General features: G+C 44.1%; 1 protein-coding gene across 11 annotated transcripts in view; it reads right to left on the bottom strand.

Moving 5' to 3' along the window:
* Nucleotides 1-681: 681 nt before the first annotated feature.
* Nucleotides 682-14,559, bottom strand: part of LOC143474711 (NACHT, LRR and PYD domains-containing protein 3-like) — a 52,447-nt gene continuing 38,569 nt past the window's right edge. For all 11 annotated transcript variants that reach the window (XM_076972251.1, XM_076972250.1, XM_076972253.1 and 8 more), the window contains one exon: nucleotides 682-861. In XM_076972251.1, coding sequence (XP_076828366.1) covers nucleotides 834-861 — 28 coding nt within the window. In that variant the 3' untranslated portion in view covers nucleotides 682-833. The remainder of the gene's footprint in view (nucleotides 862-14,559) is intronic.

Genomic DNA, 14,559 nt, shown 5'->3' with positions numbered 1-14,559 from the left:
GGCTGTCACTGCTATTATGTGGGATTGCGTGTGGGCTGCAGGAGTGCTGCAGACCACATCAGAACAGGAAGACCTGTTCTCAGTTCCTCGATCGAAAACGCACGTCACTGGCAAATGTAGAGGAATGTACAGAGACAGGAACCTTGTGTACAACTGCTGTGTCAGTTTCTTCAGCTAAAAACAGGAAAGCTCTCCTGCAGCCCACACAATAGCAGCTGCAGACCTCTTTATTTGTAAATGTTTTCCTTGCTGTAGTTCACTTGAGTAAATGAATGAAAGGCCATATTAATCTAATGACGTATGAGTCTAAAAACATACCTGTATGTGCCTGTTATTCTCTCTCACACACACACACACACACATACACACACATTCATTGTAAAATCACCTGCTTGTGCAGTTATCTTCATCTGGTAACAGAGACATTGAAATGATAAAGTGTGTTTGGAAGAACTGATGTCAACATCTGTTTTAAAGGTTGACATGATCTAAACAGGGCTTTACATGTTAAATTCATAAATATTACATTCAGACTATATTTTATTGTAGATTGGAGTAAAATACACAACATTATCTCACACACACAGTTCCTGGTACACTTTCACACTGGAATAAAGAATTACACTTATGTCACCTCCACAACATCACAGAAACTGAACATAAAAAAAGTATAAACATATGAATTTTTTCTGAACCGTTTTACTAAACATTACAGTCATATTACAGCAGTTACAGGACAAGTGTGTGTATCCAGGTCAAGTGTGTATTTGTGTGTGTATGTATGTGGTCATGCTCTTCTCTGTATATGAGAATCAGATCAGGTCAGATCAACGTCAGCGTCTCCACTGAAGTGGACAGATACTGTAAGACAGAGAATAGGACAGAATCAGAAATGAACACACACTCATCACAGTCAGACATCACACTATACACAAACTTTATTTATAGAGCACTTTAAAATCAATGTAATTGGCCAAAGTTCTGTACACAAGTAAGAGAATACAGGTTTAAAATACATATATAGTAGGGGTGCACGATATGGACTAGAATTACGATGTGCGATAACATTGTTGGATATCCCGATATCGATGTGAACCACGATAAATTAAGATTAAAATACAGAGATGTAGTGTCTCTCTGAACAGCAGCACGTTCATTCGTTTTTTTTTACTGTGTAATGAATCCAGAATAATTCCAAATATTTTGCAGGTTTATTCAACAATAGATTCAATCTAGGTTTATACTTTCACGAGTGACCGTAGCGCGACTCCGCACACCTCGCGTAAAAACCTCCGCGAACGACGGAAGCGTTTAATCTTGCCGTGTCACATTCTTTGCAGTGTTGTCCGAAACGATATGTAGGCCTAGTAGTATAGAAAAAACACCCCTCAAATACAGGGGAATGAACATTTACCTGACCAATTTTAATGTTGCTTTGTGTATCAGGTTTGAAAAGTGCTGGAATTTAGGCTAAAGTACTTGAAATTGTAACTACTTCGTTTCACAACAAATATCTGTCTGACTGAACAGTTCTCTTGTAATTACATTAACAAATACGAGCCTCTTGTAATTCCAGGATGAAACATGAAAGAACGTGAAGACGTTAAGATTGGGCGTTTTGAAAATAAACAACCATTAAATAATGTGATAAAAAAAGCGAATTATTTCGAATCATTTAGAGTATATGTATAAATATTTAACTCAATTAAGTTTAACGAGCTGGAAATTATTGAAATGGACCTTGAAAGTGACGTACAAGTGCTTTAATTCCACCTTGTATAGGTGTATGAACCCGGCAAACATGACTGTTCTCATTGCGCTGAGACGCGGCGTGCGCGAACTTACAAAATTCGAGAGGTGCACGACCTCGTGAATCGACAGCGCGCGAGACCATCGCGCACGGGCGAAGCCACCGTGATTGTTATTTTCGCCTTGCGGACCCTCGCGCTGCGTCAAGTGTAAACCAGGCTTAAACCAAATCGCGTGTCTGATGAGCGTGTTCACCTCACTCTGCCTCTTGCCTACTTACGTCACGTGATCATAGTCTGCAGCGCGAATAGCTCCCTCTATTGCTGGACGAGGATAATGCAATTTGAGTTTGCTGTTATTCAAGGAGTTATCGTGGCTCTTTCGATGTGTTTATCGTGAAACTTCACATCGCGATAACGATAAAAATACGATTCATCGTGCAGCCCTAATATATAGAAAGTAAAACCACAGTTAAAACAATAAACAATAAGAACCAACATATCAAACTGGGTTAAAAGCCAAAGTGAAAAAAGGTTTTAAGAGCACATTGAAAAGCAGAGAGTGAGTCAGCCTGCCTGATGTGCACAGAGCAGCGACTGAAAAGGTCACCTCTCATCTTCCTCTTGGTCTTTGGGATGACTAAAAAAGACTGATCAGCTGACCTGAGTGAGCATGAAGGGGCGTATGAGTGGAGGAGGTCAGATAGATATGGTGGGGTGAAGCCATGAAGACATTTAAAAACAAATGCAAAAATGTTTTAATCAATCCTAAAATGAACTGGGAACCAGTGAAGTGATGCTAAAATCGATGTAATGTGCTCACATCTTTTCACACCAACTAAAAGTCGAGCAGCAGCATTGTAACGAATGGAGGAGACAGAGAGGGATCCTCATGCAAAAGCACAGTGCTCTTTATTTGGCAGATAGATACAACCAGAGTCCGTATGGTACCTGAGGGCTAGACAGGAGACGAGGTCGAGGGAACAGGCAGAGATCGGTACACAGGAGACACAGCAGAGTAGAATAACGCTCAGTACGCAACATAGTTGGCAATACTTCACGACGAGGTGTTGTGATGGCGGTGGATATGAATGCCTGGAATGTGGGCGTGGTGATGAGGAACAGCTGAGTCCTTAATGGCTATCAGGTGACATTCCTGACAAGCATTTTGTACCATCTGTAGTCGGGTTAGTAGTGTCTGGTTCAGCCCAACATAAAGTGTATTGCATATAGTATAGTCCAAACAAGTCGTGATAAAAGCATGGATTAAAATCTCAAAGTGGTGCTGTGAAAGAAATTGCCTGACCTTTGTCAGTTGTCTTAATTGAAAAAGGCTGGACTTAATTACTAATTACTACTGACTTAATTTGAGCATCACATTTTAGACTTAGGGCAGAATTTATTAATTTAAAAGGAACACGAGGATTAGAAGAAATTATATCAAAAAGTACTTGGATCTAGCGGCTTTCACAGATTTCTGATAAAAACGGCAACTGGAAGGGCACCTGTAACTTGTCCTTCTCAGGGTTGCCAAATTTTCAAGATCACTTGGAGTGAGATTTGAACCTGGAGAGGGTGGCGAGTGTAAATTGTTGACGGGGGAGGTGGGGGGTGTGGCGAACATAAATTGTTGACCGGGGGGGTGGCGAACGTAATTAACACAAATTATGTATTATATCGCGATCGATCACCCGTGGTTGGCGCTAGGGACTAGTAACTCATTGAATCATAGATATGGATCAGAGGTAAATAAACTAGATTTTTTTTTTCGGTGTGAGAAATCGGAAGTGTGCTGTGAGAGCGTGTGAAGACGGTCAAATGCGTGTGTCTCACGCTCAATGCATGAGAGTTGGCAATCCTGCCTTCTTCCACTTTCGCTCAGCTCTCCTGCAATCACGCCTGGCAGCGCGCGGATTATCATTTATCCAAGGCTCAGATCGAGGTTTGGAAGGTCTAATTTTCAGCGGAGCCACAGTGTCTAAAACAGTCTGGCAGATAGAGTTAAATCAAGAGCTGAATGCCTCGACATCTGAATTAAATCAAGAGACTCAGAAAGGCTGATCGTACACTGTAAAAACAGAACTTAAAATTGCTAGCCTTACTATGATTTTTAGTTTAGCTGAGCCAAAAATAATTAATTGCACCATGAACTATAACAAAGTAATTGGATCTGCTTACTTTATTGAGTTTCTTGTTAAAAGTTGATCTAACCTTACAACCTGCATTGTCAAAATATACAAATTGTAGTTGAACCGTAGTTAAGGCAATGCCAACTCCTGTGTTATTACACGCGTGCCGAAGCACACCAGTGACGCGACACAAACGGAGGAGAGGCAGAAATGGTGAGTCAGGAGCAAGCCGAGGAAAAATTAGCAGCTAAGGAAGCTATGTATGAAGTATTATTGGAGGAAAATAAACAAAAAGAAAAGATTCAGCATTTGGAAGAACAACATAAACAAGCTGTTGAAGCTCAAAAACGTGAGTTAGAACGGTTACAGGCAGAGAAAGATCTAAAAGTAGCTCAGGCTAGGTTGGGGATCTATAGCCAAGAAGCAGTATACAGAACTGATAATTCATTCACTGCGTATGAGCCAAGGACAGATCAAGACATTAACCAACCCCCTCTTCAAAGTTCATCCAACGCTGTAACTGCAGTACCACAGACAGACAGACATGTCTTCTCTTGCACAGGCTCTTCAAGACAGCATAGCCCTAAATAGACTTCCAGTGCCAGAAACCTTTGTCTTCACTGGTGATCCAATGCAGTTCGTTGAATGGAAAAACTCCTTTATGTCACTCATTGATCAAAAGAGTGCTTCCTTTGCTGACAAGTTGTACTATCTAAAAAGGTTTGTAGGAGGTCCAGCTTGTAAAACTCTAGATGGTACCTTCTACAGAAATGATGCGGAAGCGTATCAAGATGCCTGGAGCAAGTTGGATTGGCGATACGGTCAACCATTCAACATACAAAGGGCATTCAGAGAAAGGCTGGCAAACTGGCCAAAGGTTCAACACAAGGATGCTGTAGGACTGCGAGAATTCTCAGACTTTTTGAATGCTTGTCTGGATGCCATGCCTCACGTTAAGGGTCTCTAAATATTAAATGACTGTGAAGAAAATCAAAAGCTTGTACAAAAACTGCCAGACTGGGCAGCTTCTCGTTTGAATAGGCAAGTCACGCAAACACTGAACCAAAGTCAACCTTTCAACCTACCTTTCAAGAATTTGCAGCCTTTGTATCAGTGGAAGCAGAGGTTGCTTGCAATCCGATAACCTCTCTATATGCACTCCGTTCTTCTGAATCTGCACCAGAGAAACGAACCACCAAGGATGTCAAGAGGAATAAGGCCAGTGTCTTCAGTACACAAACAAACACAGATGATGATGGGGTAACAAGGTCACATACTAAACAAATATGTATGCTCTGTCAAGATAATAAACATCGGCTTCATAACTGCACTAGATTTACAGCGAAGCCTCTAGAAGAGCGTCGGAAATTTGTTAAAGAGAACAGACTTTGTTATGGATGTTTAAAGCATGGACATAGTGCAAGAGACTGTCGCCATCGTCTCCTATGCAGAACCTGCAAGAGGAAACATCCCACGTCTTCATGATGATGCCTATGAGAAAACTCAGAAACCCGCACCTCCTATGGCCTCGGCACAAGCTAATAATAGTGAGGCAGTGGAAGCCGTTGCTCTCAATGTAGCTGGAGAAGAACCGTCTATCAACACTTCAATGATTGTGCCTGTATGGGTCTCATCAAGGACCAGTCCGAGTTCTGAAAAGCTTGTCTATGCTCTACTTGACACACAGAGTGATACTACATTCATTGATCAAGAGGTGAGTGATGGTTTACAAGCAGACACTCATCCAGTGAAGTTGAAATTGACCACCATGATTGGTAAGGACACAGTTCTAAAGAGCGAAAGGGTGTCAGGGCTTCGCGTTGGAGGCTATAGCTCTGCTGTTCATATTGACCTACCTCCTGTGTACACCAAGAATTGTATACCAGTAAATCGGACCCATATTCCTAACAGCAACACAGCCAAGCACTGGAAGCCTCTTGCAGTCATTGTAGACGAAATTCCACCACTAATGGACTGTGAGGTTGGCCTCTTAATAGGCTACAACTGCTCGAGGGCCTTGGCACCAAGGAAAGTAATTGTAGGAGGGTCTGAAGAACCGTATGCTGTGCAAAATGACCTGGGGTGGAGCATCGTGGGATGTTCACTACCATATCTCGATATGCCTAAATCCAGTAGCATGTGTCATCGTGTGGCTGTTAGGGAGCTCCCCCCAGTCACTCCAGCAGATGCTGTTCGCATACTAGAATTAGACTTTAAGGACATTGACAATGCATGTAGAAAGGTGTCTCAGGAAGATATTCTCTTCCTAAATAAACTAAAGAACAGCATAAAGAAAAATGCTCAAGGCCATTATGAGATGCCTTTGCCCTTTAAGGAAAGGCCCATTCTGCCATGCAATAGACAGCTTGCCACAATTAGACTCAACCATCTCAAGAGAAGGCTGTTAAGAGATGAGATGCATAAGAAACATTATGTCATGTCCATGAACGATGTCATAAAGATGCAGATGCAGAAGAAATAAGAGATGATGGAATAGAAGGAGAGAAATGGTACATTCCTCATCATGGGGTCTATCACCCAAAGAAACCAGACAAATTGCGTGTAGTATTTGACTGTTCAGCACAGTATGGAGGTACAAGCTTGAATGATCATCTTCTTTCTGGACCAGATTTAATTAACAACTTGCTTGGTATCCTCATTCGTTTTCGTCAACACCCGATTGCACTAATGTGCGATATTGAAAAAATGTTCCATCAGTTTCATGTGGACCAATCTGACAGAGACTACCTGCGATTCCTCTGGTGGAAAAATGGAGAGCTCAATGCACAGCCCTGTGAGTTCCACATGAAGGTCCATCTCTTTGGTGCCACCTCCTCCCCTGGGTGTGCTAACTATGGGATGAAACATCTGGCCAGCGAAAACAGTGATGTGTACCCCCTAGGTGCAAGCTTTGTGATGAAGGTCTTTTATGTTGATGATGGGATTACTAGCATTAAAAATGCAGAAGATGCCATCAAGCTGGCAAGAGAAGCACGAGAACTCTGCGCTCAGGGTGGCTTACGGCTACACAAATTTGTATCGAATAGTGAAGCTGTTTTGGAAAGTATACCTCCTACAGAACGAGCAAAGGATGTTAAAGAGCTGGATCTGGCCTTTGATGACACATTCTTGGAAAGAGCCTTAGGTATTCTATGGCACACATTCTGATTGTTTCAAGTTCAAGATCAAACTCAAAAACCAGCCAGCCACACGTCGTGAAATTTTATCAACAGTTGCGTCCTTGTATGACCCTTTAGGGTTTGTGGCACCCATAGTGCTCACTGGAAAACAAATTCTACAAGAGATGTGTAGACATGGCACTGGCTGGGATGATCCCCTGAAAGTTGAACTTCAGCCAAGGTGGGAACACTGGAAAGGTGATTTGAACAATCTGGACAAGATTGACATTCCCAGAAGCTACGCACCTGTTAACTTTGGAAAAATCATCAGAACAGAGTTGCATCATTTCTCGGATGCAAGTATCAGTGGCTATGGTCAGTGCTCATACCTGAGACTCAGTAATGAAGATGGAGAAGTTCACTGTGCTTTAGTCATCGGAAAGTCAAGAGTAGCTCCCACAAAGCTTACAACAATCCCGAGGCTAGAACTGACAGCTACAGTTGTATCGGTAAAGGTCAGCAATATGCTAAAAGAGGAGCTTGGATATGCAAATGTTCAAGAATTTTTCTGGACTGACTCCAAGGTGGTGCTAGGTTATATAAGTAATGAGGCACGGCGATTCCACACGTTCGTAGCTAACAGGGTGCAAAGAATTCACCTCAGCACAACCCCTAAGCAATGGAAATATGTCCCTACTACAGAAAACCCAGCAGACCATGCTTTAAGAGGTTTGACCGTCAGTGAGCTGCTGTCCTCCCACTGGTTCACAGGACCCAGGTTTTTATGGGAGAAAGACATGCACTTTCCATCAGATGTTATTTTAGAACTACCCATTGGAGACCCAGAAATCAAAGTGGTACACACTCTGAACACGGAAGCTGCAGAACATCTAAGCCTGATAGATCGTTTGTCTAACTTTTCCTCATGGCGAAGAGTGACACAGGCAGTTGCTCGCATCCTCAGACGAATCAACAAGGACAAGTCTAACAGCTTAACTACTGTGACTGAACGTGACAATGCACAATGCATCATAATCAAGGCCCTGCAGGGAGAGGTGTATCAATGCGAGTTGAAGAAAATAAGCAAAGGAACCTCTCTGCCATCTCATAATGAATTACATTCTCCTAATGCTTTCATAGATAAGGATGGTGTGCTCAGGGTGGGAGGTAGACTTCATAATTCATCGCTTCCTAACTCATTTAAACACCCTGCAATTCTTCCTAAAATTCACCCTATTACAAAAATGATAATTTCCCACTACCATGAAATAGTCCGCCATCAAGGTAAGGGTCTTACAATAAATGAGATCAGATCCAACGGTTTTTGGATCCCAGGCATCAATAGGACTGTAGCATCCTTTATTCACAACTGCATCACTTATAGGAAGCAAAGAAGACCTGCAGAGGAGCAAAAAATGGCTGACCTTCCACTAGAGCGATTGGAACCATTACCACCATTTACTTATTGTGGAATGGACTGTTTTGGTCCCTTTCTAACAAGGCAGGGTCGAAGCATTCACAAAAGGTATGGTCTCCTATTTACCTGCTTCTGCTCTCGTGCTGTCCATATAGAGATGCTTACTGACATGTCAACCGATGCCTTCATTAATGGGCTGCGTTGTTTCGTTGTGATAAGAGGTACAGTACGGCAGATCAAGTCTGATCAAGGAAGCAACTTCGTTGGGGCCAAAAATGAATTAAAGAGAGCACTAAATGAAATTGATACAGAAAGACTGGCCGTGTTTCTTGCACAGAATCAGTGTGACTTCTGCATGAATGCACCTCACTCAAGTCATGCTGGCGGAATATGGGAACGGCAGATCAGGACAGTAAGAGCAGTCCTGAACAATACACTTTCACTCACCTCAGGCAGACTAGATTACTCTTCTCTGCAGACATTTCTGTATGAGGCAATGGCAATTGTAAATAATCGCCCTCTAACTGTCAACAACCTCAGTGATCCAAATAGCCTAGAGCCCCTCACGCCTAATCACTTGTTCACCTTGAAGAATATTACACCTCTGCCCCCACCAGGCACATTTGTCAAGGAAGATGTGTATGCACGGAAAAGGTGGCGGCATGTTCAGTATCTCTCGGAGCAGTTTTGGGGTCGCTGGCGCAAGGAGTATCTTGCAAACATTACTATTTGGCAGCGCTGGCATGTCCCAAGAAGGAATTTGCAGATTGGAGATACAGTGGGGAAAATAAGTATTTAGTCAGTCACCAATTGTGCAAGTTCTCCCACTTAAAAAGATGAGAGAGGCCGGTAATTGACATCATTGACATCATAGGTAGACCTCAACTATGAGAGTTTCTTAAAAAATTAAAATCATTTTGTCTGACTTTTAAAGAATTTATTTGCAAATAAATTCTTTAAAATGGTGGAAAATAAGTATTTGGTCAATAACAAAAGTTCATCTCAATACTTTGTTGTATATCCTCTGTTGGCAATGACAGAGGTCAAACGTTTTCTGTAAGTCTTCACAAGGTTGGCACACACTGTTGCTGGTATGTTGGCCGATTCCTCCATGCAGATCTCCTCACGTTTTATCTTCATTGCCCTTGCTGATGGAAGGAGGTTTGCACCCAAAATCTCACAATACATGGCCCCATTCATTCTTTCATGTACACAGACCAGTCGTCCTGGTCCATTTGCAGAGAAACAGCCCCAAAGCATGATGTTGCCACCCCCATGCTTGACAGTTGGTATGGTGTTCTTTGGATGCAACTCAGCATTCACTGTCCTCCAAACACGACGAGTTGTGTTTTTACCAAATAGTTCTACTTTGGTTTCATCTGACCATATGACATTCTCCCAATACTCTTCTGGAACATCCAAATGCTCTCTAACAAACTTCAGATGTGCCTGGCTTAAGCAGGGGGACACGCCTGGCACTGCAAGATCTGAGTCCCTGGCGTCGTAGTGTGTTTCTGATGGTAGCCTTTGTAACGTTGGTCCCAGCTTTCTGCAAGTCATTCACTAGATCCCCCCTTGTGGTTCTGGGATTTTTCCTCACCGTTCTTGTGATCATTTTGACCCCACGGGCTGAGATCTTGCGTGGAGCCCCAGATCAAGGGAGATTAGTAGTGGTCTTGTAGGTCCATTTTCTGATTATTGCTCCCACAGTAGATTTCTTCACACCAAGCTGCTTGCCTATTGCAGTTTCAGTCTTCCCAGCCTACAATTCGGTTTCTGGTGTTCGACAGCTCTTTCGTCTTCACCATAGTGGAGTTTGGAGTGTGACTGTTTGAGGTTGTGGGCAGGTGTCTTTTATACTGTTAACGACTTCAAATAGGTGTCATTAATACAGGTAATGAGTGGGGGAAAGAGGAGCCTCTTAAAAAAGTTACAGGTCTGTGACAGCCAGAAATCTTGCTTGTTTGTAGGTGACCAAATACTTATTTTCCACCATTATTTGCAAATAAATTATTTAAAAGTCAGACAAAATGATTTTCTCAATTTTTTTCACATTTTGTCTCTCATAGTTGAGGTATACCTATGATGTCAATTACAGGCCTCTCTCATCTTTTTAAGTGGGAGAAGTTGCACAATTGGTGACTGACTAAATACTTATTTTCCCCACTGTATAGTGATGGAGAAAGATGACAACTCACCAAGAAATGAGTGGCAACTGGCTAGGGTCTTAGAAACCACTACTGCCAAAGACGGTCTAGTAAGGAGAGTCAAAATACAACTCGGTGATCCAAAGTTAGGCAAGAATGGTGAGTGCCTCAGTGCCCCATCTATAGTTGAACGGCCTATTCAGAAACTTGTACTATTGTTGGATAATAGTCTGAATAATGTTTTACTTACTTTCTTACTTCCACATTTCCCAGTCTAAGGTTTAGCTTCAACAGTGAAAGTATATGATTCAGGTTCATGTTGTATGTAAACTCATTAGCATTTGAAGCTCCTTAATCTAGAGAAATCACTCATGATTAGTAAATGATTCCCAGTGTGTTGTATTTGTGATTTGGTGGGAGTGTAAAGGATCTGACATATTCAGTTGTTTTGGTTTTTTTTTTGTTGTTGCTTATTAATGCAAGAGAAAGAGACTTTTGTTTTGGTGGTTGCTGCTGCGCCGCCCACTTGTGACCACTGTTGGGAACGGTACTGTCACGGTACGGCGGCCCCCTACTGGTCGCCCCCGTCTACAGCAGCAGCTTGTCATGTGGGTGTGGCGTTGTGTTCGTCCCTCAGGTGGGCGGAGCCCGCGATCCGTCTCACCTGAGGGTCGTTTGTTCGTCTATATATGTCTTGTCTTTGTACCAGTTGACTGCTGGTTATTATATCCTTAATTCGGATCAGTTCACGGGTTTTGGTTTGCGCACTTTACATATTAAACCATCCTATTTCCCTGAGACTTGGCGTGATCGCTTCCATTTATTTTCGCTCACCCTGCCCGTCACAGAATAACCAGCCACCTTCGGAAGCCGCCAGTCTCCTTTGCTTTTTCCTTCGTTCGTGGTCATGTCTCGTGGTAAGTGTTTGTCTGCGTGGTGTTTTGTTTGTTGTTGAAGAGCCCCGCCGTGCTGAAACGTTGTGTGTGTGTGCAGCACGGCGGTGACCAGGGCAATCGACCCCGGTCGGGCTCTTTGTGTTGTGTGGTCACTTGTGTGTGCATGTGTGTGTGTGTGTCAGTGAACGGATGTATGGAACGTTGTGCGTCGCTCGCTTGTGTTAATTGTTGAATATGTTGTGTGTGACGCTGTCGCCGCTCGTCACGGTCGCCTCGCTCCCCCGTGTGTCTAGTGTTTTATGTGGGGAGCGACTGCGAACTTGAGCGGCGCGTCACCACTGTTTGTGTAGAGCGCGCATGTGTGAGTCCTGTCCGTTTGCCGTTTTGCACCGTGCTTTTGTCTAGTCTTTGTGTGTTTTGTCCTAGCGTGCTTGTGAACTGTTGTGTGTAATTCCACACATGCTCCTCCCCCTTGAGTGTGTGTGTGGGGGTGGACCAGTGATGGTCCCGTGCCACGGGGAGTGGCACGGAGGGCGTCGCTCCTAAGGGAGGCCCTGACCAGGAACGTGGGGGGTTCTCCTGAGCAGGTGGAACTCCCCTGCTAAGACGGAGACCCCTCCCCCATTGTAAGGGGGATCAGGGCAGTGCGCGTCTGTGTTTTGTGTTGGTGTGTGTGGGTGTGTGTGTGCTTTTTGTGTTTTATGTGCAGGTGCTTCTCCCTGGCGGTGGATCGTGGCAGTCCTGGACCTTGTGGGGGTCTCCAGCCGGCAGGAGCCCCCCTTATGTTGTGGGGTGACCGGAGCCCGGTCGGAAAGAGCCCCTCCCTAGAGGGCTGGGGCCCCCGAATGTTTGGGGACGATAGGGCTCTGGTCCGAAGAGCTCCTGCTGAAGATGGAGATCCTCCCTCCTGCTCGGGGTGACCAAGAGGCCCTTGGGGGCTGTTCCCCAGCCCGCGATAAGGGTGCTCTGGGCCTCGGTCTCTGGCGCTCCTGGGTTTGGTGGAGGAGTCCACCTCGTAAAGTCAGGCTCCGGCTGGGGCTGACTCCCCAGGAGGCTGGGGTGGCCCCTAGCAGAAGGCAGGGGCCAGCTCCGGGAGGAGGTAGGTCCAGGAGGTGATTTAGCCACGCCCCAGGGAGGTAACCTGCACACATACACCCCGGACGGACACGGAGCCGTGGCCCGCCGTCCTCGTACCTGTGGGGCTATGCGGCTTAAGGCCGGTTAGGGCGTGAGGGCCCTGTGACCGACCGGGGCGTGGTTTTGTCTTGTTGACGGCCCAGTCGGTCCAGGGTCCCGCCCAGGTAGGCGAGCTAACCTGTTTGTGTTTTGTGTTTCAGCTCCGGGACTACAGGGGGTGTGTCCCTTGTCCCTGCCTGCCTGCCCCTTTGTTTTGTGTGCTGCTGCTGTAGGCCGCACAGCCGGTGGAGGGGAGTGCGGCTTGGAGGGGGGATCTGTCACGGTACGGCGGCCCCCTACTGGTCGCCCCCGTCTACAGCAGCAGCTTGTCATGTGGGTGTGGCGTTGTGTTCGTCCCTCAGGTGGGCGGAGCCCGCGATCCGTCTCACCTGAGGGTCGTTTGTTCGTCTATATATGTCTTGTCTTTGTACCAGTTGACTGCTGGTTATTATATCCTTAATTCGGATCAGTTCACGGGTTTTGGTTTGCGCACTTTACATATTAAACCATCCTATTTCCCTGAGACTTGGCGTGATCGCTTCCATTTATTTTCGCTCACCCTGCCCGTCACAGGTACTTTAAAAAAGTAATTAGTTATAGTTACTCACTACTTGTTCAAAAAAGTAACTGAGTTAGTAACTGAATTACTCTATAATAAAAGTAACGAATTACCAGGGAAAGTAACTATTTGCGTTACAGTTAAAAAAAGGTTATATGCCAATTAATTAAGTTTTTTTTTAAGCAGTTTTCACAGTCAGTTGAAATGAGTAGATCAGAAAATTGTTTAACTTTTGATATTTATTGCACATCCACAGACCAGTGCAGGATAAAATCCTTTATCCTTTCCTAAATCTTTGGAAAAAAAAAAAAAGCAAAAGTAAACAGTTACACTATATAAAGTGCATTTACATCTATGAAATTAAATTAAATTCTCTCAACCTGAGACAACTGGTTTGTTTACAACCACAATTAAATAAATCAAATACCCAGTCTGGTAGACATTCAGGAACTTCAAGTATTTTCTTAAATAATGTTTATTTCGCCTTGAAAGTTCTAGTTTTCTTCGGCTTGCACCTGACGCCATTTCGGCCTCTTCTCCGTTTGTGTCGTGTCACTCGCGTGCTTCGGCGCACATGTAAAAACACTGGCTCTGATTGGCTATCATAACGCTGCCTTAGCCAATCGCTTACTGACTTGTTAAGTTAAACACGTGTTACACCGAGAACTGTGACCTATCGGGATCTGTTACTCCTCACTTGCCTGGGCAGCGGTCCGCTCGCATTAGTATATTAATATATAGTAACGCACCGCTTTTAATGACCAGTAACGTAAACGGCGTTGTAACGACTGGAAAAGTAACTAATTATATTATCCTGTTACTGACAAAATGACGACGTTACCTAACGCCGTTATTTTTAACGGCGTTATTCGCAACACTGCTTGTGACGCTGCGCAGCGTATTTGTGTCGCTGCCCACGAAAAGAGGGTTGGACGACATTAAGAAGAATGGTGGTTTGGGACTTTTAATGGAGGAGAATTAGCACCTAGCTGAATGGCGAACAAGGTGAATACTTCTTTGTATGGTTAACTGCGTGAAGGTGCGAGAAATGATTGTGAACTTGTTTTGCACCGAACATGCTTTTGTGGTCTGTGTTGTTCTGTGCGGTGATTGCAAATTTTGTTCTATTTTAACTAGCTCTTACGGTGAATTCCGAAGACAAGAAATAAATCTAACGAATCATCAGTTTCGAGTTTTTGACCATTCTTCAGCTGGGGTTGCTACAGCCTGCATATTGAGCATGTTTTTTTTCTTCAAGTATCAAAATAGAACAGCTTCCTCAAGCAGTCATTGATGCATTTTGGAAACAGGAGATGAGCCCCTGGTCTAATGCACCCCCTGTATTAAGAAACCCTATATCAAAAACTG

The sequence above is a fragment of the Brachyhypopomus gauderio genome, chromosome 14, assembly GCF_052324685.1.
Source record: "Brachyhypopomus gauderio isolate BG-103 chromosome 14, BGAUD_0.2, whole genome shotgun sequence".
Taxonomy (NCBI): domain Eukaryota; kingdom Metazoa; phylum Chordata; class Actinopteri; order Gymnotiformes; family Hypopomidae; genus Brachyhypopomus; species Brachyhypopomus gauderio.
Note: the sequence above shows the minus strand (reverse complement) of the source record. Positions and strands in the feature narration are given on the sequence as shown.